The 23,110-nt window shown below is 34.9% G+C and overlaps 3 protein-coding genes across 10 annotated transcripts in view; 2 read left to right on the plus strand and 1 right to left on the minus strand.

Moving 5' to 3' along the window:
• LOC106119921 (chromosome-associated kinesin KIF4A-like) overlaps window positions 1–2,919 on the plus strand; it is a 6,080-nt gene extending 3,161 nt beyond the window's left edge. Inside the window, exons 9-19 of the mRNA XM_013315047.1 lie at window positions 8–44; window positions 170–373; window positions 514–668; window positions 815–963; window positions 1,237–1,481; window positions 1,559–1,684; window positions 1,756–1,911; window positions 1,982–2,212; window positions 2,350–2,408; window positions 2,547–2,667; window positions 2,765–2,919. Of these exons, the coding sequence (XP_013170501.1) occupies window positions 8–44; window positions 170–373; window positions 514–668; window positions 815–963; window positions 1,237–1,481; window positions 1,559–1,684; window positions 1,756–1,911; window positions 1,982–2,212; window positions 2,350–2,408; window positions 2,547–2,634 (1,450 nt within the window). The 3' untranslated portion in view covers window positions 2,635–2,667; window positions 2,765–2,919. The remainder of the gene's footprint in view (window positions 1–7; window positions 45–169; window positions 374–513; window positions 669–814; window positions 964–1,236; window positions 1,482–1,558; window positions 1,685–1,755; window positions 1,912–1,981; window positions 2,213–2,349; window positions 2,409–2,546; window positions 2,668–2,764) is intronic.
• A 231-nt stretch (window positions 2,920–3,150) lies between these two features.
• LOC106120294 (chromosome-associated kinesin KIF4-like) lies at window positions 3,151–11,159 on the minus strand. Of its 6 annotated transcripts, none has more exons than XM_013315601.1 (19): window positions 10,594–11,158; window positions 10,413–10,514; window positions 9,992–10,183; window positions 9,703–9,862; window positions 9,398–9,609; window positions 9,158–9,320; window positions 8,562–9,087; window positions 8,292–8,480; window positions 7,955–8,128; window positions 7,667–7,870; window positions 7,254–7,408; window positions 6,748–6,896; window positions 6,178–6,422; window positions 5,912–6,046; window positions 5,423–5,611; window positions 5,091–5,321; window positions 4,731–4,786; window positions 3,581–3,662; window positions 3,151–3,418 (listed from the first exon to the last, which is right to left on the minus strand). In XM_013315601.1, exons 1-18 carry the CDS (start codon window positions 10,835–10,837, stop codon window positions 3,587–3,589), a joined length of 3,402 nt encoding a protein of 1,133 aa, XP_013171055.1. In that variant the 5' UTR covers window positions 10,838–11,158; the 3' UTR covers window positions 3,151–3,418; window positions 3,581–3,586. The 6 variants fall into 6 exon arrangements, with proteins under 6 accessions (XP_013171055.1, XP_013171058.1, XP_013171054.1 ...); XM_013315604.1 differs by having other exon boundaries at window positions 5,921–6,046; window positions 10,594–11,157; XM_013315600.1 differs by lacking the exon at window positions 3,151–3,418 and adding an exon at window positions 4,375–4,657 and having other exon boundaries at window positions 3,580–3,662; window positions 5,921–6,046; window positions 10,594–11,159.
• Window positions 11,160–13,260: 2,101 nt separating this feature from the next.
• Window positions 13,261–23,110, plus strand: part of sas (stranded at second) — a 39,985-nt gene continuing 30,135 nt past the window's right edge. For all 3 annotated transcript variants that reach the window (XM_013315546.1, XM_013315547.1, XM_013315549.1), the window contains exon 1: window positions 13,261–13,470. The gene's annotated coding sequence lies outside the window, so the exon portion shown is untranslated. The remainder of the gene's footprint in view (window positions 13,471–23,110) is intronic.

The raw sequence follows: 23,110 nt of genomic DNA on the forward strand, positions 1-23,110 counted from the left end.
TCGCTATACTCAACGCTGAATTGCAGGCTATGAAAGCTAATAAGGTAAGTTTTTTATATTTACTTTAAGAATTTGTAGTTGGAATTAAATTTCTTTAAATAGAAAGTTTCGATCAAGTCTATGATGTTTAGGAGTATCATCTAATCAAATTTGGATAACAATTTTCCAGGTAAAAATAATCAAACAAATGCGAGAAGAAAGCGAAAAGTTCCGCAAATGGAAGGCTGACAATGAACGAACTATGCTGCGCCTGCGCAATGAAGACAGGAAGCGCGCGAACGCGATGGCCAAGATGGAGTCTCTGCACGTGAAGCAGCGCAACGTGCTCAAGCGCAAGATGGAGGAGGCCGTCGCTGTCAACAAGCGTCTCAAGGTAACATATTGCCACAACTAGCTACTGTGTTTGCGCAATGAGAACAAGTGTAAATCAAACAGTAATTTTTTTCTTAAAATTTACCATATTTGGCAGACATTAGTACCTTCTTAGTCTGTATAAATTGTTTTTATTATCAGGAAGCTCTGGACAGACAGAAGCAGTCAAATATGAAACGCAATGCTAAAGGCGTTGTCAAAACTGGTGCCATTCAGCAGTACATCGAGCAGGAACTCGAAGTACATCTCAGTATTGTGGAGGCTGAGAAATCTCTAAATGAGCTAATGGAATACAGGTAACAAATATTTTTTTACTTTTCACTTATATAATTTTGATATGGCCACCCACAGTATAGTATTGCCAGTAGTAAAATTACAAAAAATTCATTAATTTTAGCTTAAATGTATTCTAAAGTTTTTGGTGACAATGTTACATTTTCAGAGCGTGGGTGACAGAACAGATAGCAATTCTCAAGAACAGTCCTGATGACGAGGCCAACAGGGAGAAGTTGGCTGAGCTGGAAAATGACCTCGCGCTGCGCAAGGCACAGATATCCGATCTGCAGCAGAAGATGTTAATAGCCGACCAAGGTAAGGAGATTTTACATTTTACTAATGTTATGCGAATGTTTAGATAGATGGATGGATATTTGTTAGAAGGTATCTCCAGAACAGCACATCAAATTTGGTACGGATGTAAAATATAGTCTGAAAGTACACATAAGCATTTTTTATTAAGTTAAGCACAAGTTATTAAGTTTTTTTTATTCCGGAGTTATAGACGGAGTCGCGGGCGACATGCATGCGTTGGTTCACTTTTGAGAATAAATGTGTACTTACCTAATTTATTAAATTATATTTCAGAGAACAAGACTCGCACTCAATGGGACAATATACAGACAATGATCGAAGCTAAGGCGGCGCTGAAATGTCTATTCGAGTTGTTAGTGGATACAAAGAAAGAGCTACAGAACAAGAGTGAGAAGGGCTACCAGTCCAGATACGAGGAGGTGAAGGAGAAGTATGACAGACTAGTTGTGGAGTTTGAGAGCCGGAAGACTGAACTTGAAGCACAATTAGTTAAGGTGAAACAGCAATGTGAAGAAAAGGTAAGCAAAGCTCTCTATCTCTGGTGCTGTCATTGTAAGCAACATTTTTTTGTTTAATTTTGCATGTATTTTTCCAGGTAAGCTTTTTGCTGGCGTTACAACGCGGTGTGACTGTGAGAGGTGAGAAGAATGAGGCGTGCAAGCAGCTGCAGGCTGTCATACAGTACCAGCAGGACCGTCTCGAGCAACTTGAGATTGAAAATGTATGTAATGAACTGTCTGTGACTGTGGTATTTTAAAAGAACGGCAATTAATAATGGGTTACTATTCACAGAAAAAGTTATCTGATGAGCTGGAGGAGCTGCAATCGTTCTATGCAAACGCAAAGAGGCAGAAGAAACAACATGTCTACCCCGTCACTGACGAGGAGGACGTAGACTCTGAAAAAGATCCCGACTGGGTCGCCACTCCCTTGTTCAAACGGATACAGGTAAGTGAAAATTTTGTATAGTATAAGAAAATCCTTCAAAGATATCAGAAATATTTCAATCTAATAACAGGCTCAACGCTCTCGTCTTAAAATGAATTGGTCGGTGAACGACGCGGACACAGCGCGCGCCACGAAACGTAACTACGAGGGCGTCCCGCACTGCACCTGCCGCGGCTCCTGCTCCACCAAGATCTGCGGCTGCGTGAAGACCGGCGTCGGCTGCGGCGTCGCCTGCCGCTGCCAGCACGCGCTCTGCAAGAACCGCAACAACGTACCGCAACACGACGACAAGGAGAATCATGTAAGTAAATCTTCTCCAGTTAAAGCCAATCGCTTCGCTAGTTCCGCGAATACATGTGGCCGCTCGCTCGTTTGTTACCTTATAATATTAAAAAAATGGTCAGGAATGAGATATTTTTACATTTCTTCCATTTCCAGCAGTCCAGTCCTGAAAACAATGACATGAATGTCACCCCGCCATCTTACTTCGATGACCGGTGAGTAGAATTCTTAGCAAGCATTGTGAAGCCGAAGAAAAATGAAAACTCGCATTCTCTATCTTTTCTTTAAGATTAATAACTCTGTACTATTCTTTTAGTAATTTACTTTTAAATTCATGTAATGTTCGTTTTCAGAGATAACCTTGAAGCAACATATATCAAGAAAAAGAAGTGTTTTTTCTTCCCTGACGAACAAGCAAACGAAACTAATAAAGGTGACTAGGTATTGCAGCATTTATATAGATGTGTGTAAAAGGTTCGAAAAAGTTATCAAAAAATTACATAATTTGTTTAATCCATCCACGTATGTATTTATGTAAACGCTAATTAATTTTGATAATTTTCTTTTTCAGACTGACAAAGGAGACTAATCTAACAATTAATTTATTCTTTAATTATAATTAATTTAAGCAATAATAATAATCTTCATGTAAAAATGTAATTGAGGTTTTATTTTGATTTCACTTTGACTTCAGTGTAGTGTTAATTCAATATACATAAAGTTCGGAATATTGAATGTTTTATGGAATTATTATTGTAAATAAAATTATAATCGCTATTCTATTGTTAAAAAATCATTTTAAAATTGACTATTTCTCTTAATTTCACTACAAACATATTTTTGTTTGTAATTCACCACCGAATTGACTTTGGGTAATAAAAACGCTATTTATCTTGTTTTATGTTTTATTTACCTTACCTATATGGTCGTAGGTTGTGGTAAAAAAAATAACGAACATATAATAAAAAATTTATTCACAGTTTCACTTGACAATTTCATAAAATAAGTCCACATCATAAATTATGTTGCATCTTTATATACGTAATTAATATTTTACGTTAAACATATGGTACGGAATAAATTTTATCATCTATATATTTCTACGATTAATTTATTAGGATTAAAATATTTATAAGTTACTTAAGACTAGATAAGCTCATAGTCAGAAAACGAAATATAAACTTATAAATCAACATCTTGAAGTAATTTAACGGCATCATTCAGTCTGGAAAAATAACATCACTAAAAATTATGTTCCAAATCAAGCTTTGAACATTATCAACACAGTATTATAAATTGTAAAAATCAAGTGGCTATTTCATAGCTATTATAAAGGTTCTGAAAACATGTTTTCTTCATGAATTAGCTTTTGATTACGAAAACTTACCTTTATTTATAAGTCATTTGATTGTTCATCAGGAAAGAAAAAACATTTCTTTTTCTTGACATACGTGGCATCGAAGTTATCTCTGGAGAAAGAAAATTAATAAAAAAATGACGATTATTCCTATTATAAGGTAATACGGTTTACTACAGTGAAAACTAACTACACTAAAATACTATTTTCACTTGTCTAGTACGCTAATTAACATTTTATGTGATTTGGCACTGCTCAAACATTCACTAATAATAATATTTTCTCTTTCTTCCTTTATCAAAATTATGTTTTATGTGAATCATAAGACAGTGAATACACATGGTTACAAATATAATGTCATGCAGATGTCCAGGGAATGCGACGGATTACACATGGTACTGACCCATAAAGAAATGTTTATGGGTATAGAAACGCCTCAGCAAAGTTCACAAGCATCGGGCATAGTTCTGCAGACCAGATCTTGCCACAAACTAAATAAGTTCAATTATAATTTGTAATACATCTACGATACGTATGAATTACACAATGGATGTGATAAGAAATGCTTTGCAGAACTATGCACTTACAGCACGAACTTGTTCTAAAATGTCTTTTGAAAGATATGCCAAGCGCCCGATAGTTTTTTACATATTGTGCCAGTGTCGTTATTCCTTAAATTAGAAAATTGAATAATTTAATATTTATTATTTATATCTGCACCACACCACTTTGGCTTGAAAATACCATATTCTACAAATGCTCGTTTAAAACTCGAGGCAGTAAGGGCATAGTTCGGCAATCGCAAGGATAAAGTTACATTTAACCTGCCAAATCAATAGTTTCAAAATGTTGCCGACGACATTATAATTAGCCAAATCCAATCCATATTGTACTATATTATCGGCGCAGTATGTCGACACGGGGGTCACACAGGCCTGATAAAGTAGCAATGCAAGCATCCATCGCTGTTTTTGTTTGACGCTCTTCATTCTCGGCTCAGATAAAAGTGGTAATAGACCATTCCGACGTCCACTTTGAAGTGGACTTTTATCGTTCGTTATATTTTGCTTTTGTGTAATCTCGCTCAATTCCTGTGACGATTCAAATCTAAACACGTTCAAAGCCTTAGAGCTATAGCGGTAGGAAGTTAGTCAACATACAATAATGTAACCAAACTCACCTTTTATCAAAGAATGATGGAAACGTTGTGTCCTGCGCACTTTCAGAACTTGATGGCTGTAAAAATAATGTACTCTTTATATTTCTTAAAACATAACTCAATCTTACTAATATTATAAATGAGAATGTTTAGATGGATGGATATTTGTTTAAAGATATCTCCATAACGACTGAACGGATCTCGCTTAAATTTGGCATATATGTACTGCATAATCTGGAAGAACACACAAACTACTAAGGTTTTTCTTAATTCCGCGCGGACGGAGTCGCGGGGGACAGCTAGTATTATACTGTCATAAAAATTTAGTCACGTGTTTTTTTTAAATACACTGGAGAGAATATGAAAGCTTCGAAAGGTTACTTGATTCTCCTTGTCGTCGTGTTGCGGTGCGTTGTTGCGGTTCTTGCAGAGCGCGTGCTGGCAGCGGCAGGCGACGCCGCAGCCGACGCCGGTCTTCACGCAGCCGCAGATCTTGGTGGAGCAGGAGCCGCGGCAGGTGCAGTGCGGGACACCCTCGTTGCTGCGTTTCGTCGCTCGCGTTGTGTCTCCGTCATTGGCGGTTAAGTTCATCTTTAGACGTGTACGTTGGGCCTGTCACAAAACATAATAATGAGAATAACATGCTTAAAGCCAGGGGATTTAACGAATTAAATCGCTCGACTCGTAAAATAGGTCATATAAATTATACTAACTTGTATACGTTTAAACAAAGGCGTGGCTCTCCAGTCCGGGTCCTTCTCCGAGTCCTCGTCGTCGTCTTCCTCGTCAGTAACAGGGATAGGGGTATGTTCTATCCTCTTCTGTTCTGTGCTGGTCTTGTTCTGCTTCCTACCCCTTCTACTATTAGATTGATATTCTTCTAGTTCATCTGCTAACTTTTTCTGAAAATTAAACAGTTTCTAAACACGATAATAGTTAAAAGTATACAATTTAAAAGACATTAATTCTACAGTTACATGACGAGCGTATGAACACCGAGGTGATCAACGACATCCATGGACATTCGTAACATGAGAGGAACTGCAGATGCGTTGCCGACGGAGTTCCTCAACAAGGTGAAGGATATGCTTTTATCAGCCTTCATGAGAAAAATGTGTCTTTTATTATAATCTAAGGTATGTAAGTACAAACATATCAGCAGCCATGTTAAGGCGCGCTGTAACACGAAAAAATACACTAACATTACGTACGTTTTCAATCTCAAGTTGCTCGAGACGGTCCTGCTGGTACTGTATGACAGCCTGCAGCTGCTTGCACGCCTCGTTCTTCTCACCTCTCACAGTCACACCGCGTTGTAACGCCAGCAAAACCCGCAACTGAAATTTCCAGTATTGTATTGGATTATTCAAGTTAAGCTCCATTATTCAAGTCACATTTACTTAGTTTACTGAAATGTTAATTAATTTATTCCGTTCAAAAATTACATAAATATAGTTTGAAAACTAACCTTTTCCTCGCTCTGTTGTTTCACCTTTGCCAATTCCCATTCAAATTCAGTCTTACTGTTTTCAAATTCCACCGCCAGTCTATCGTAGGCCTCCTTCACCTCCTCGTACCTGGACTGGTAGCCCTTCTCACTCTGGCTCTGTAGATCTCTCTTTGTATCCACCAACAACTCGAACAGACATTTGAGCGCGACTTTAGCTTCCAGCATTGATTGTATGTTGTCCCATTGAGTTCGTGCTTTGTTCTCTGTGAAGTGATATTATTAAATATATAATATTTCACTTAACCATTGGTTTATCCTCTCAATATCATGAAAAAACGAAGATAACATCTTTTATACAGGTATTAGTGAAGGAAAACGGATTTTTTTTTATTATGGTTAGCAAACATTTAACTCATAAAAGTAATTAGGTAAATTTATATTTTATTAATGGAAACAGAGGCCTTAGGACGTAAATTCTAACAACTTAGGTACATAAGACGATATTTACAAAGACAACTGACTTCTAATATACATGATTATTCCACAGAGAATTCTAATAGATTGATTTAATGAGTTTCATCGCCATACCTTGATCTACAGTTACTATCTTCTGCTGCAGGTCAGATATCTGTGCTTTACGCAGCACCAGGTCGTTTTCCAGCTCAGCCATCTTCTTCCTATTAGCCTCGTCGTCTGTGCAGTTGCGAAGATTCTCTATTTGTTCCGTTATCCATGCTCTGGAAGATTACAAACACATGTGAAGTCCAAATGTATATGACAATGTCTCTAAGTAACAATTAATCAACTCTCATTAGGTGTCTTGTATCAAAAACAACCATTAAGGTTAACATTGTGCCAGTAAAGTAGAACACTAGCAGTAGCGCTGGCTTGGCACGGACTTACTGGGTTCACTGGAACCATTGTAATTACTTATGCCAGTTATATGCCAGTGCTGATTTTTAGCGCTACTGTAATTATGTAAATCAGACATAAAGCTACATAAAGGAATCTATCTCATTATTACTAAAAATTACGATCACCAGTTTGTACTACAATTTATGACATAATGATTTTACTAAACTAAGTAAAAATACCTGTACTCCATAAGTTCTTCTAGCGACTTCTCAGCCTCCACAATACTGAGATGTACTTCGAGTTCCTGCTCGATGTACTGCTGAATGGCACCAGTTTTGACAACGCCTTTAGCATTGCGTTTCAATTGTGATTGCTTCTGTCTGTCCAGAGCTTCCTGGTAGACAATTAACTCAGATTAGAATAAAAGTCCAATTACCCTTAGAGAAAGAAAGTTGTGAAAAAAAAAATAGTATACACTAAATAATTCACGACTATGTAGTCCGGTATTTGTACAAGTTCCAGACTCATTCAGGGTTCTTTCTAAGTGGTAATTACAGCACCAAAATGTCTTACGAAATTTTTGAGAAATTAATATGGTTTTACACTTATTTTCATTGCGCAGACGCAGTAGCTAGTTGTGGCAATATGTTACCTTGAGACGCTTGTTGACAGCGACGGCCTCCTCCATCTTGCGCTTGAGCACGTTGCGCTGCTTCGCGTGCAGAGACTCCATCTTGGCCATCGCGTTCGCGCGCTTTTTATCCTCATTGCGCAGGCGCAGCATTGCACGTTCGTTGTCAGCCTTCCATTTACGGAATTTCTCACTTTCTTCGCGCATTTGTCTGATGATTTTGACCTGTAATGATTACACACATATAAAGAGATTAATTCAGAATAAAACAGTAGTTAAACAACTATGAGAGTAATTAAAATATTTTACCTTATTAGCTTTCATAGCGTGTAACTCTGCATTGAGTGTGGCGATTTTGGCTTCGTTCTTTTCTTTAGTCTTGATGATGTTGCCAAGTTGTTGGCATTTCTTTTTCAAGTCAGTTATCTCCATCTCCAAGGCGGATACCTTCGTGCGGCGTTCCTCGTGCGACGGGTCTTTACTCTGTACAGTATACCACATTTAGTAGTGAATAAAGAAAAAATTCGAAACAATCAGATATTTCTGCAAATTAATTTATAAGGAAAACAGCTTAGTAATTAATATAATTTATTGCGCACTTCTTTATTGTATCTTTTAGGTATTCAGGATATAAAATTAGTATTACCTTAGTTTGTTTCAGCTGCTGCATAAGCTCATCTCTCTCCTTCTCCAAATGGGCAATCTTTTCCTCATTCTCTTTTAGATTATTGTGGCTCTCTATAATATCTTTATTACTAGCCAGTATCGCCTGCACTACTGAAGCTTTGATAGCCATTGCACTGTTTAATTCTTGCAATTCTTGATTTAATGCAACCTAAAAAGACAATATAAATATTTGTAGTGACATTTCAAAACTAATCCATATCTCAATGTTAATTAGGTACTTTTCTTTTACCTGACCCATTGCTCGTTTCTGCTCCTCCATGACAGCTTGATCTTCATTAAGAGGGATTCCATCATCAACTTTCTCACTGTCATTCTCCTCTTTGATATACGATAGTTTGATTTCATGATCAATTAATTCTTCATTTGTCTTCATGTTAACAGATTGCAAATCTTCTAATCTACTCTTTATGTCCTTCAGATATTCAACAACACTGTTCTTACAATCTTCATCGGGAACATTGTCAGTTGTACTCAAATTATCTATAGTTTGATTACACTGTTCCGTCAATTCATTCAGCTTTCTTTCAATCTTATCCTTTGCAGCTTCAGCTAGTAATGCCTTCTCACATAAATTTGTGTTTTCTATTAATATATTGGTTAGGTGTTCCGTCATTTGTTTGTGTTTCTTTAAGAGATCAGCATATTTTGCTTTCTCCATTTCTAACTCCTCCTTTAATTGCTCATTACTATTTTCACTGACTGTAGGTAATTTTCCTACTAATTGAAGTCTCAGTTCATTCACCAAGTTGTTTAATCTGTAATTAAAATGAGTTGTAACACACAGACTAGGGCAAGATGAGTATGATGAGTGTATGTATGCATGACCTGATGATCTCAGCAGCCTTGGCGTCCTGGTTGATGACTGGCTTGTTGCGGATGCGACGTGCGCGGTCTGCGTAGCGCAGCGTCGACACAGTCTCGTCCAGGTTGTAGTCTGCGGGGCTCACGCACGCCACCATCATCGTCAGCGAGTTGCCACCCAGGCTGTCTGCACAATGTACATACAATGTCATACAACAACACACAGCTATCACACAATGTCACACTGACACACACTGCACATACCTTGCAGCAACCTCGTCAGCTTGCTGTCTCTGTAGCTGATGAAGCTTCTGTTTGTGCCATCACCCAGCGCAGATATCACATTCCCTAGTGCTAAGAGACCTTGATTTATTTTTACGCCTTCTCTGAGTCTCTCACCGCTTGCCTTTGTCTTTTTAATTCTCTCTGATCCAGCTAAATCTACAAAGTGGAACTTTGATGTGGTAGCAAGATTTCTGAAGGAAGAATAAAAAAATTTAAACAATTTTAGATAAAAGTTTTAAAATTAACATTAAAATTCCATCAAAAAATGTTTTTAATCTACTCACTTGTCAGTTTTACTTTCTTTAGCAACCACTATGGTAAATACAGCATGACTTCTACTGGATGCTTGGTTCATAGCAGTGGATCCGGTCACTCTGCCAATTGAGCCTTTCTCCAGGACCATCATTGTCTCCGCTGTGGATGTTACTGGTAACTCTGTGATACCTATGGAATAACTTGAAATTTGATTAGACTTACCTTGCCATACCTAGGGCCTAACTTTTTTATTAACCAGTACTTAGTAACTAATTTACAACAAATAGCTGACCTTAGGAAGAACAAACTCATCATTACCTGGCAAGTGTACACCTTTATTGATATCCTCTCTGATGTCTATGACACTATGTCCTCTCTCCTTGCCGGAGAGTAGGTCATAGCACTGCTCCTGATATAGCTCCATGAATGAAACTGTCACTTTGAAAGTAAACTTGTTCTCATTCACATCTATGAAGTCAAATATATCAGCAACTGCTTGTGGTATAACACCTAAAATTCAAAATTAAATGATTGCATATATTTAGAAAAGACTAAGAAAACCCATACAATTCTACATGTCAGATAAATTATTGCATAGTATGCAGCTTAAGCACTTTTAACTTTATTTATGTTTTATGAGTAACAATGAAAAAAAAAATCGTAAAAAATATTTGATAAATTTACTTAGGACTTAATTATAGAATTTGATAGCATATTAAAGTCAATAAAGATTATGTACCTAAATTTGTTGAATCTCCTTCGGAACCTGAATAATTAGTACCCATTGTGTATGTTTTCCCTGAGCCAGTTTGTCCATAAGCAAGTATTGTAACATTGTATCCTATAAACATAATAATACATTTAATAAAGTTAAATATATCTGTTTAGCATTAAATAAGTCCATATTTAAATTTTCTTACCTTGAAATAATTTTCTAATAAGACCCTTTACTGCTGTATCATAAAACTCCTGTTGTGTGATGTGTTGTGGAAATACATAATTGTATGTAAATGCGAGGTCCTTTATCTGTACTTGTGGTTCTCCAGCAACAACGTCAATACATTCATCGCAACCTCTTTCTATCTCCTGCTGCATAAGTGGCCTAATCCTTAGGGCCACCTGAACCGTATCAATGGTATCTCTATGGCTCTCACCATTCTCCATCGTTTATTTTGTGTTTTTTCCTGTATTGAGCTATAAGTTCCTGGGTGTTCATACACCTTTTCTTCTTTTTTTTTTGCTTTCCGTCTACCGGTTTACATGCTTTATATTGAAAATATTTCACTTTCCTGCTATTAGAACACGTAATGTTGTGAAATTTCCACACTGATTGCCAAAGTGATATGAAAAAGAAACAAACGAAGTACAACAAAAACAATATACGAAATAAAGCAAAGATCAATAACTGAAAACAAGAAATAAGTTTTAAAAATTTAACGGATCAGTTTAACAAGGACACTTTTGAAAAATTATTGAACGTTATCGAGTTGTGTTGCCATTATTTAATTTCTCTATGGAAAACCTACAAAAAGGAAATTATTAGATCATGATGTCTATGATGTTTTTTTTTTACTATATCATTCGTAGCCAGAATTTTTATTAGCAATAATTATCATTATAATAACTAAGATATTAATTTAAGAAGAATTATAAATAATAATATGTACTAGGTTGAAAATACCTAGGTGTCTTGAAAATTCAAAATGTTTGTTTGCTTTAGTTGTTTTGGAATTTTTCATCAAAGTTGACCGGTTCCGTCGATTGTTGAACGATGGAGGAATCTCCATTGATTTTGTAAAGTCAAAACAGAAGTCTATACTGAAATATCTATCATACCGTTTAAAAGTTTGTTGTTTTTCGAACAATACCGTAATAGGGCTGCCACCTCTTCGGGTTTGACCCAAATTCTTTGGATTTGTATGGTACTACATGTTTGCTATTAATGTGTTTGGCTCAAAAAGGGTGGTGTACTATCATCAAACAAGTCACTGGATTATTTTGTCGTTCGCTAAGGATCAAATTCCAACGTCTTTATCTCACTGGACAGTGTTTTCTTTTACATCGTTCGCCAAGGAGATAAGTGTTTTTGATAAGTCACTGGTCGTGGAAGTTGACAGCCCTAAGGGTAATGCCGATTTAAGCATGACACCATACTAAGTAAATAATTATAATTAGCATCACAATTTCATTCAATTAAAATTGCAGCAATGGTCGTTTAAATCTTGAGTAATATAGAATGCATGTCATGAAGGGGCAACAATATCTTTGCGCTGTTACGGACTAATAGTGATTGCGCTTCAGGGTGCGTTTTTGGGCAACTAATGAAATAAAACATCGTCTCTACCATTTGGCGGCTATCCCCATGAGGATTGCGGGTATTCCGTCTCACCTCTGAAATAAGTTTATAACATATTTTTTATGACATAACAGTCAAGAACGGGTCTAAACATTAGGTACTAAGATTTTGTGTTTTTTAAACTTGTTAAGCACTTAACATTGCTATGGACCATAGAGATATGTATAACATATCATTGTATTGGTGAATACCGGCTTATTCTTGTTTTATAACACTATAGGTACTAAACCCCAATTTGAGAATTGTTTACGGTAATATGGAAATTGGGACGAAGGCGCGGACGCGCGAACCCAACCTTGAATAATAAGTTGTTGACTGCAAGTCTCCAGGCACTTGGGATGGTTTTGTTTTAAATATCGAGTATGATACGTTTGGTTGAAATAAAGTTCCAAGTAGTGTCTTCTAGGAATGCGGTGGATCCTTGTTTTTCATGACGTCATACTGGAATTTACAAGGGTCGTGGTATTGATAAGTATTCGTTAATGCAACAATTTGATCATGCGACCTCAGCTCCCGGAGTTTGCCGAACCTTGGCCGACATCGTCCAGACGCGACGCACGTCATGCAAATGTTATATGAGCTGAAAGAAAGCCTTTGATTGAATCCCCTACTACTGGCTCTTGCAACACAATTAAATTGTTTCATTTTTAATTAATTTACAAGTTAGTACATGTTTTTTTATGATTGGAATCAAGCATACCGCAAAATCAAGACAAACTTTTATTATAAATATAAAAGTATTAATTCATTTGCAAACATTAGTTGCTGTTACAAGCAATCGAATCGTAAAATAATTCGTCCAACACCTGATCTCTGAAGATTTAAAATAAATTGAATATTCTGTTGTCTGTCCTGTGAAACTGAGAAAGTGTTCTACAAAATCCTACGATCTATTAAGATTATCATACATGTACAACCGTACGGTTCATTATAGGAAATTAAAGTCGGTTTGTTCCTAAAACTTATGACCTACTTATTACTTTCCAAACTACTGTTTTATGCGTCTCAATCAGACGCCATATTTGTTACGATACGTCATACGTATTTAACTCTTTAAATTATTTAACACTCTCGATATTGACTTGTGTTTAACAGTTGAACGAGTTTGAATCGTAAATGTTTAGTAACGCTACGTTTCGCCACGAGCGAAGAAAGGCTCGGAAGCGCGCTTTCGATGTTTACGGGGAGAAATCTCGGACCGGTTGCGGCTTCGCCGAGCTAGTCAGTGTTGTTCGGTGCGTCGGACTTACGTTACGTGTGTTCTTTTCATTTAACAATTCTACCGAATACGTGTTAATGTTAAAAAAAAATCGTACACATCAACCGACTGATTTGTGTTTTAAGCTTGTTTTAATCTGTGCCAAAAACTGTTGACAGTTGCATTTTGAATTTGACTTTTCTGTTAGAAAGTGCGTTCGGAGTGTTTTTCTGCCAGCTACCGGTATGTTTTTAAGTGTTATAAGATTTTCATTTCGTTCGTTCAAGATGTTTAAAGTCCAATGCATCGTGTCATCTTCATTCAACTACGTTGTAGAAAGGTTTCTCTCGGTTTGCATTTCACCTAGTTTCCTGCGTTGATGTCTGTAATATTGTAGAGTTAGCTCACTGGCATCTGTTTTGGGGCCAATTTCACTTGTGCTCGATATCGATGATAATTAAAAAGTTTATTACAACAAGTCCTTTTGTTTTATACAACTACTTATATTGGGGATCTTAAATTATAAGTTTTAAAAAGTGTTTTTTTTATTACCTCTAGTGTTGCGGATATCCATTGACGTCGATAATGTGCCCCCATCTCTTAAAAAAATTATAATTTCAAGAGTAATTCTTTTATGTTCATTTATATGCCATGTGCTGGACTGAGTTTGTTTATTTTTGCCCAATAATTAACTGTGATATATATTATTCCGCTTCTTTGTACAAAACAGATTCGTAATAGGGTTTTTACTTAGCATCGCTTAAAAAGTTACATCATAAAGTTGATAATAGTCCCGTACAATATCTGCTCTTATTTATTATTCAAAGCGACATAACTGTTGAGTTCTTTACTTAAAAGAAAGGGCTTATCAATAACTTAACAGTCTTGGAGATCGAATCATATGAATAATATTTCATGTCCACATTTATTCTTTTGACCAAAAGTTTTATTGATTGTGAAAGCAAATAGCTTTTGATTTTCTTTTTTTTGATTAGAATTATAATATACTTAGACTTTTCCATTAAATTATCTTTTATTTAATATTACTGAATTATCATTCCTGTGAAAAAAAACTCAAAATTTGAGTAAGTTTTGACTTATTGTCGAAAACTTTGGATCGGAAGATTTTAAACGAGATGGACAACAAAAGTGGCCCGATCGCTCTTTGAACTATAGATAATATCTTAAAGGTCATTTATGATAATTCTTTGTAAATTGAATTTAGTGGATTCGAAAAGGATCGAGATTGATTTGGATTCGCGCGTTAGTCTATGGTAGATAATGAATTATTACCATAGAAAAACATCTTATTCACAGTAAAATACCCTAAAAAAAACTATATATCTAATGCCTTGTTTACATTATGCCAAAACAATAGCATGCATGTACTATTTAGGCTCACAGCCACCAGTTAGTGTTTACACTATGCCAGTTGCAATGCGGCATCATTTTGAGCGCTACTGTCCTACTGTACTGGCATGTAAACTAATATTTTTATGTAGTATACGCACTTATTATGTTGTCTTCATAAATCTTATTTGCGTCATGCTAACACGATCGTGCTATGTTATAAAAAAATCTTTATTTTACGCAGTGTTATGGGAAAAAGAAACACCAATCGTCTGGATATTCCAACTCACGTTCAATCATTTACATAACACTACTGTTTACGCTCCAAAAAAAACTGTTATACACCCGACCGGTCTGAGATCGGATTGTTTTACGTACTTTACGTGTCGTGCGTGAAATATAAATAAAGTTAAACGAACTCATTGGATGAAGTATAGTTTACATTTTTAACAGATCATTTTTACAGATATTTGTCTATCTGTGGGTTTCAATTGCGTTGATTTAGTCTATGCACTTTTGAAAGAGAACTGGCAATATGACAATAAAGTAACAAAACTGCAGTCGAAATCTACAGTAATTAAAATTATTCCCATGTAAAATTATAACACCAAGAAGAAGTCAAATGGCACAAATAAAATTCCTTTTAAATTTCCTCCAAATAGTCGTTGTTTCTCACGGGCAAATATAACTATGCAGTAAGGTCCTTAATCTAATTTTAATATTTATTTGTACACTATCGTTGTTTTCTAACGCTAATAACTAAAATCATATTCAAGTTGAAGAGAGACATTTTTTCTCAGTTTCTTGAGATTATTGTCGATTTTTTTTTAGATAATTCAGGTTCTTCAGTAAAAGAATTCAAGCAAGTTCGTTATAACAAAGTAGCATGAAAATTTTGATAAAATCTACACCAAGGGACCTTAACGTTACGGTGAAGTAAGTTGGGTGCATTGTCCGCTTAGCAGCCAGTACAACACAATGTCGATAAGTTATGTAAGTTACAGTAAGTAAGCTACTGTGTAAGAACTTTGGTGCTGTTGCACATGCAGTATTGTTTGTGAAGAATAATGTTATTATTAAATAATTTACTGACGATGGATAGTGATAACAATTATAGACTAGCTGTTGCCCGCGACTCCTTCACGCGGAATTCAATAAAAAATATTTAGTAGCTTATGTTTTCTTACAGACTATATTCTACATCAATGCCAAATTTCAGCGAGATATATGCAGCTGTTCTAACAAAAATCCATCCATAAAAACATACGCATTTATAATATTAGTGAGATTTAGAATTTTGTACGAGTTTTTTTCTTTAATGTCTGTCTCTTAGCCGATATTTCTTCAAATATTTGCCGAGTTATTCAGACATGTTAATCTCGCAAATTTTGTTTTGTACCCACACAGTTTGCTTTTCAAACTGTATGAACTAAAACTTTTAGCTCGTCTTTTCGTCTTAAGTCGACATTTTAAAACATAAAGGTGAAGGTCATTATGCAAATGGAGTCAAAACTTTTTTTACAGTTTAAAAACTTCAAGGTAAACAATGTATTTTGAGTTATAAAATGAATTAATTGTGTGAACACTGCATTTCTTTAGCGACTGAAATGTAAAAAATATTTTGTACAGTTTTAAAAGAGATTTTATGAAACAGAAAGCGTGTGAACTAGAAAACGAGATATGATTTTTAACTTTTTTTAACTTTCTAGATGCAAATGTGACGCTGACAGTCGCTGCTTGATATCGGTTATTAAATTTAAAAGAAATTAAATTTCATATTGTAAAACATTAACATATTATAAGAAAAAAATAAATAAATTAAATATCATTCAATCGATATAAATATGTCCATTAAAAAGTAAAGAGAAGATATCTTGTGGTACACAAATACATAAACTTGGTTACAAAAGTGGATTTTTTTTATTCTGTGGCCTCAACCACCCTGAGGAGACATGTATCCCGTAGGAACGGCCGGTAAACGAAATCCGGTCCAATGGCAAAATCAATTTTCATTGGTTTTATTCCGATTGACCGATTGGCCCAATGAGAAACAAACATTGCAAAATAAAAACATATAAGATTCTTATTCTTTATGAAAAACCAAAGACACTATTAATTTTTAAGGCAGTGGAATGTCATGGTGTAAAATTACCTTACGACTTGTTTTCAACTGTCACATATTGTCGTCTTTAATTTTTCAAAGAGAATAAGAGGGATGGCGATATATCAATACAAGTGTCACGACAATCCAAACCGATAGTTATCATGTATGCATTCTATCAGTAAACTGGACACGTGCGTTTTCAATAGCCGTTCACAGTTCGAGCCGTCAACGGGTCGCGAATTTATATGCTAATGGTGTACGCCATGAGCCGAGACTTGCCTAAATAGGGACCCCAGTCGATCCCACGATGTCCATATTCAGACTTCGGTCAAAATCGTGAGCTTTGTATCTTTCTATAGCAAAAGTTGATTTTTTAACATTTTCTACAAATCTTTAAAACAAATTCTACTACTTAGCAATACATACAACTAAAGAAAAGAAGATTATCCGGGAACAGGAAAGTGTGGAAGAATCTAGAGAGGCATATGTCGAAGGACAACCTAACAAACCAACTAGAAGCTGAAAATGTAGTTATTTTTTTTTTAATAATTATTTTGTTTTATGTGAAAAAAGGTTTGTATACATTGGAATGGCATTTTAAGAATGTAACTTTAAATTAGATTTTTTTTACGAACTTTATTTCGGGGAATAAGTTTATAAAAACATGATTGATTACATACACATCGGGTTGGTAACATTCAAAAATTCAAGTAAAAACAACTCATCAGTATTCACTTATTAAAACAGTACGCAACAATTTAAATGCCGCCTTTGGTTTTCTTTTAAGAAAAAAGTTCCAAAGTTGTGTCTTAGCAGTACATCTGAGTCAACAAGAAAATACTTATAAGTGTAAACGACCACATGACGGCGCGACTGTCTTGTATTCTTCGAACTCAAACTTATCTCGATTTGCAGAGATATCTTGATGCCAACTAAATATAAAATATATCCTCAGGACTTGTGTAATTTTTTTAAATAACAAACTTTAGTGTAAGTATTAAAACGTAGAATAGAGGTGGACAGGTAAAGAAAAGAAATAGAAAGAATACGAATAAAATCAAAGAAAAAAATCTATACCATCACGGCATGCTTCAACAAGCGTTGAAAAATATATATGCAACTAGTTGTCACCCGCGACTCCGTCCGCGCAGAATTAAAAAAAAAACTTAATTAGCAGCCTATGATCTACAGCTGTGCTAAATTTAAACAAGATCCATGAAGCCGTTCCGGAGATACCTTCAAACATCGATCCATCTAACCATTCGCATTTATAATATTAGTAAGATTTTCACCTTTTTGCGAAATATTTTATAGGTTATCCAGAATTGTATTACTACTTTAGGTAATGGTGAAAATTTTAATCTAATGAAATTTTTAAGATATAAGATAGATAAATTTATTCAAAATATCTCTAATTAAATCGTCTATGAAACTCTATTTCACAAATTGATTACATACTGTATCCGCAGCCTACGCACTAAAACCAAAAAAGGTCATTTTGAAATACCAATTTCCTTTTACGTAGACCATTGAAATTTAATATTTGTTAATAGTTTACAATGTCTTCGTATACTTGAACTATCAATAGCGTGGGTGGTATAGTGGGTGATGAAATTAACGGTCATAAAAGGTAATAATTAACATTTTTTTTAATTTAAGATTTTTTTATTTTCGTGAAACTTAAAGATTATTATTACGCATCGTGTTAGGCATATTTTGTTTAAATTAATAAGTGAAAAAAAAACCTGATAAAACTGTCATTATAACATAACATAATCGACATTAATTAAACATCCTGTATAATTTCAAGGAGATCAAACGTCTTTATCATTTAGTTTTTAACCCTTAATAACCACGTGTTAATTTCTCTACGTGAGTCATTGCCAGCATGTAAAAAAACGAAAGTCTTTCACGATCGTGTTTATGGCACCGACAGCTGACAAAGGAAAAATGCATTAGTTTTTTTCCGTTACAACGAACCTGTCCGCGGCGGGCCATTTTTTGATTTGATTTCGAATGTAACTGGCCAGTAAGTTTTGAAAATTGTTTATTCGTTTTAAGTATTTTTACAACTCGTTTGGTATAATCTTTTACAAAAGTTATGACGGAAAATTTCCTGTCTAATATGATCAAATAAATACTAGCACACACAGAGCAGTGTAATCATACTAAAACACTAACTTAGTGTATGTTTCTCATAATAAATGTATAAGGAATTAAAGTGCGATTTCGCTGGATGCCGTAAACGGCAGCAGTAGCCTTCAATGGCAGTCATATATCGAAATTCGTATCATACAAATTAAAATTTCAAAGCAAAATGCTGCCTACCGTTGCCGCATATTTCATCCCTGCCAGCTACTGCCATTTGCCGTTTGCAGTGAAGTCGTACCTTTAAAGCAGCAGTAAATAATATTTTCATAACATTAGAATTTTCCATACGTGGATAAAAATGTTCTATCTGAGTAAGCCTTGAGTGAAGTAATATGCACTTAAACAGCTTCAGCTAAGATTTCCTGCATAATATAATATCATTAGCATTTGTCCAACTGGTTTTCTAGATCTTAGCTATTACAAAACATTGGAATGTAGAGATGGTGTGCATTTTATTTTAACTTATTTAAATGCTTATGTAATGTTACGTATATTATCTTCCCGCATATATCTACTTTTAATATATTCCTTTGAGCAGTCTAAGTGAATGAATTTAATAAATATTATTCTATAAATATAACTATTTTCAAATATCTTGGCAGCCCAAGGTCATGTGCGATGCGCAGTGTTCTCTTCCCGCATCAACGCTACACCTAAATTTGTGTTCTGCGCAGCGACTCGCACGAAGTTCAGAACAGCTAAGATATCTGGAAACATTTATACCTGCAAAAATTATTACCAAGAGCATGATAGCTTATGCTACTATTACTGGTACTGGTAATCTTATATATAAAATTCACGTGTCATAATTTTCGTTCCCATACTGCTCCGAAACGACTTGACCGATTCTCATGAAATTTTGTGAGCATATTGAGTAGGTCTGAGAATCGGCCAACATCTATTTTTAATCCCGCGCGGACGGAGTAGCGGGCGACAGCTAGTAATTTATATTATGAGCTATTAGCTCGAAACGATCTGTAATAATATAGTTTAATTTGCGGAAAATAATTTAAAATTAAAAGTACCATTTTATTCGTCTCTTGCCTTTACCAGTATGTGAACAATACTCGTTTCTTCTGCGGAACACAATAAGTTACGAAACGATGTGGTCGACGATTAGACGCGAAAAACCGCGAGAGAGACCTACGATTGTGACACGTGGGAACATACGGGCCAATGTTGTGTGGAAATCTTAGGCAAATACAAGGCAATTACGGGAGAATTGCTGCTGTTTGTGTAAGCGAAATGAGTACTCATTTGTAGGGTAATTCGTTGTTGTAAGATTAATGACGGCAAAACATTTGATAGGATTTGTATGGACAAGTTACGTTAATCGAGTTATACTCCGGATTAAAGTACTCACAAAACAATGTAAGTTTACTTTAGTAGAAACTTAAAATAAAGGGTTACTTCAAAATACATATAAACTATACTAATATTATAAAGCGGAACAGTTTGTTTTTTTTGTTTAAACTCGCTAATTTCAGGAAGTACTGGTCCGATCTCAAAAATTCTTTTTTTGTTGGATAGTCCATTTATAGAGGAAAGCTTTGGGCTATATAATATTTCACTGCGAGAGCTAGTACAGACTAATAGAGATATCTAAGACGAAAATACTTTCCAATTTTGCTTATCTACTTACAACTTAACGTAATTTTTATTAAGACGAAGATTGTTTTGCAAACTGTTTGAATAAAAATTCACGTATTATCCCTATATGCTAATGAATAGCTAAAAAAATCAATACAAAAACAATAACCCAGTTCCCCGAGTCTATGGGAAGATGATATTATGAAGAAATCGGCCTAGTTGCAAGAGACGCGATTTCACGACGTAAACTAGGTTTGTTGTCAGCCCGTGTGCGTTAACTTGCAACTTTTGATGCTATTAAAACGGCTCAATTGTGGGTTGTCTCGGCATAAGTATATGCAAATTTTTATATTAACAGTTATAATAGAATCTCCTTGTTAACTAAGAACTCCAAACTTGATGTTAACAGTTTGAAGAATAACTTAAATTCGTACAATAATTCTAACAACAGCTGGGTAAAATTAACTTCATTAGTGTGACTTAGAAGCCAAACATATAATGTCAATTAGTTCAATTATAAGTGTGAATTTCTTGGACTACGAAGACTCAGAAAGTTTAATGCGATAGCTAGGACGTGCTGTTGTCGATATTGAAAAGGTATTAGGTTTAAATCATGTTCAAAGTTATTCATGGCCCTGACTTATGTAGTGGATTGTAGACACATAAGTCTTATTTATATGTCATGGAATAGAAATAAAGACGCTATTAGGCAATATTTTCAATAAAAAAAATAATGACACTTCAATTTTTAAAATGTAGACGTTTGAGCTATAGGAAGCCAATGGAAAGTATATGGTAGACGTTGCCTTAAGTCAACTTTAACAGTGGTAGAGCCCGCTTCAACATCTTCGCACGAATTGGCCCGGCTAGCCCGGTGAAATACCACGACCACACAGAAGACAGGCGTCAAGTGGAAGCAATTCCGCGTTTCGTCTGCTGAGTGTGCGTCCCGGAGGCCTAATTTAGTCCTCTTTCCCATCCCACCTTTTTCTTATAAGGAAAGGATGGGAAGCAGAAGTGGACTTTCCGGATAAGAGGATGCATGGATTTTTTTTTCTTTCTGTGCATCCTCTCCTCCGTCGATTAAAGGTAGGCAACGCATATGCAATTGCATATGTCTATGGGCAACGGTCACTTCACTATTTCAGCGATTTCAGGTGGCCGCTCGCTCGTTTACCACCTTATGATGTAAAAAAAAACTTTTTATTGATCACTTTTGCCCAAACTTTGCCTAGGCTGAATTAAAAAGTACTTTTCTAGTAATACATATAGCTTATGTTACTCACTAATAGTGTAGCTTTCTAAAGGCAAAATAATTTTTCCAATCGGTCCAGTAGTTTTTTAGTTTATTTGTTATAAAAAAATATACAAATCTTTCCACTACATAATATAGAAGACAATACATAATAACAGCACGATAATTTTGAAGTTTATTACGCTAAGGATAAACAAAAGAGTGGTATAGAATTTCAGAAGATCGTTAAACAAATTTCAATAAACAATCATTACGAAGCATACGATGATAAACTATTCAATTTCATTCAAATTCAATATTTATTCTTTGATATGATGAAAATGTTTACGATTTATTAAAACAACACGTAATACAAACATTAAAACAATAGTATTTTAAATTTGTTATAACTATCAAAGAATCAGTTATGTCTAGCCTTTTAAAGTGGTATCACTTGCTTTTCTAGTCATAGCGATTTAAGATGTCAATAGTACGTACGTCTTATTGACTAGAAACTAAAACTCGTATAGTTAAAGTGTAATGTCTATAGTGTTTCGTAATTTAATGGAACGATTATTAGGTAAGATATTTTAATTAATTTTAGATATAAAATTGATAATAGTTCTAGTAATTTTTATGCTTTGTTAAATGATCTATTCTACGATGGTCCTAAGCGTCCCTCAAGCAGATTTTTTTTGTAAATTATATTTCTTTTACCATTCCAACTGAGCTCTAGGCTTGTGCTAGGATATGGTTTACGATAATAGTCGAATGGTGGGATTCGAACCCCCGACCTCGTGATTGGGAATCCGTACCCTTAACCATTAGGCTATTGACGCTTCTTTTTTACCGTTTTATTTGAGACATATTTTTTTGCAATTGTAATTTCTTCATGCTATAATTTAATTTAACTCATATGATAATAATTATTAAAAAATAATTTAAATAAATTAAAGCACGCCTTACGATCAAAAAAAATTCAAAATCGGAGCACCAGGGGTTGAGTAACGCGGTAACACAAATAAAAAACATACAGATGAAGTGATAATCTCCTTCTTTTTGAAGTCGGCTAATAATAGTAATACTGGTAAGTAACTAAAAATTGATTGATGACCCTAAGTGATAAAAGAACTGTTTCTTAATATCCTTTGTTTCTAAAACCGAAATTAAATATACAGAAGCACTATAGCTATTTAATGAAAATTGTAAGATAAAATAAGAATGTAAAATGAGCCTAATTAATGTGTTACAAAATAAGTATCTTGAAATTTTAGTTTTTTTAACGTAAACTACAATTTGTCTATGGTTAAGGGTTAGGCTTGGAGCCAGGTATATAGCAGTATTCACCTGTGGTCCACATAATTATACCCCATTGTATTATTGAAGGTCATGTAAAAGCAGTCAAACGCGACGTGTTTCGTACATACTTTCTTTCGCCTTAATAACTTTACGAC

This window comes from Papilio xuthus, unplaced genomic scaffold, assembly GCF_000836235.2.
Source record: "Papilio xuthus unplaced genomic scaffold, Pxut_1.1 DF826961.1, whole genome shotgun sequence".
NCBI lineage: Eukaryota > Metazoa > Arthropoda > Insecta > Lepidoptera > Papilionidae > Papilio > Papilio xuthus.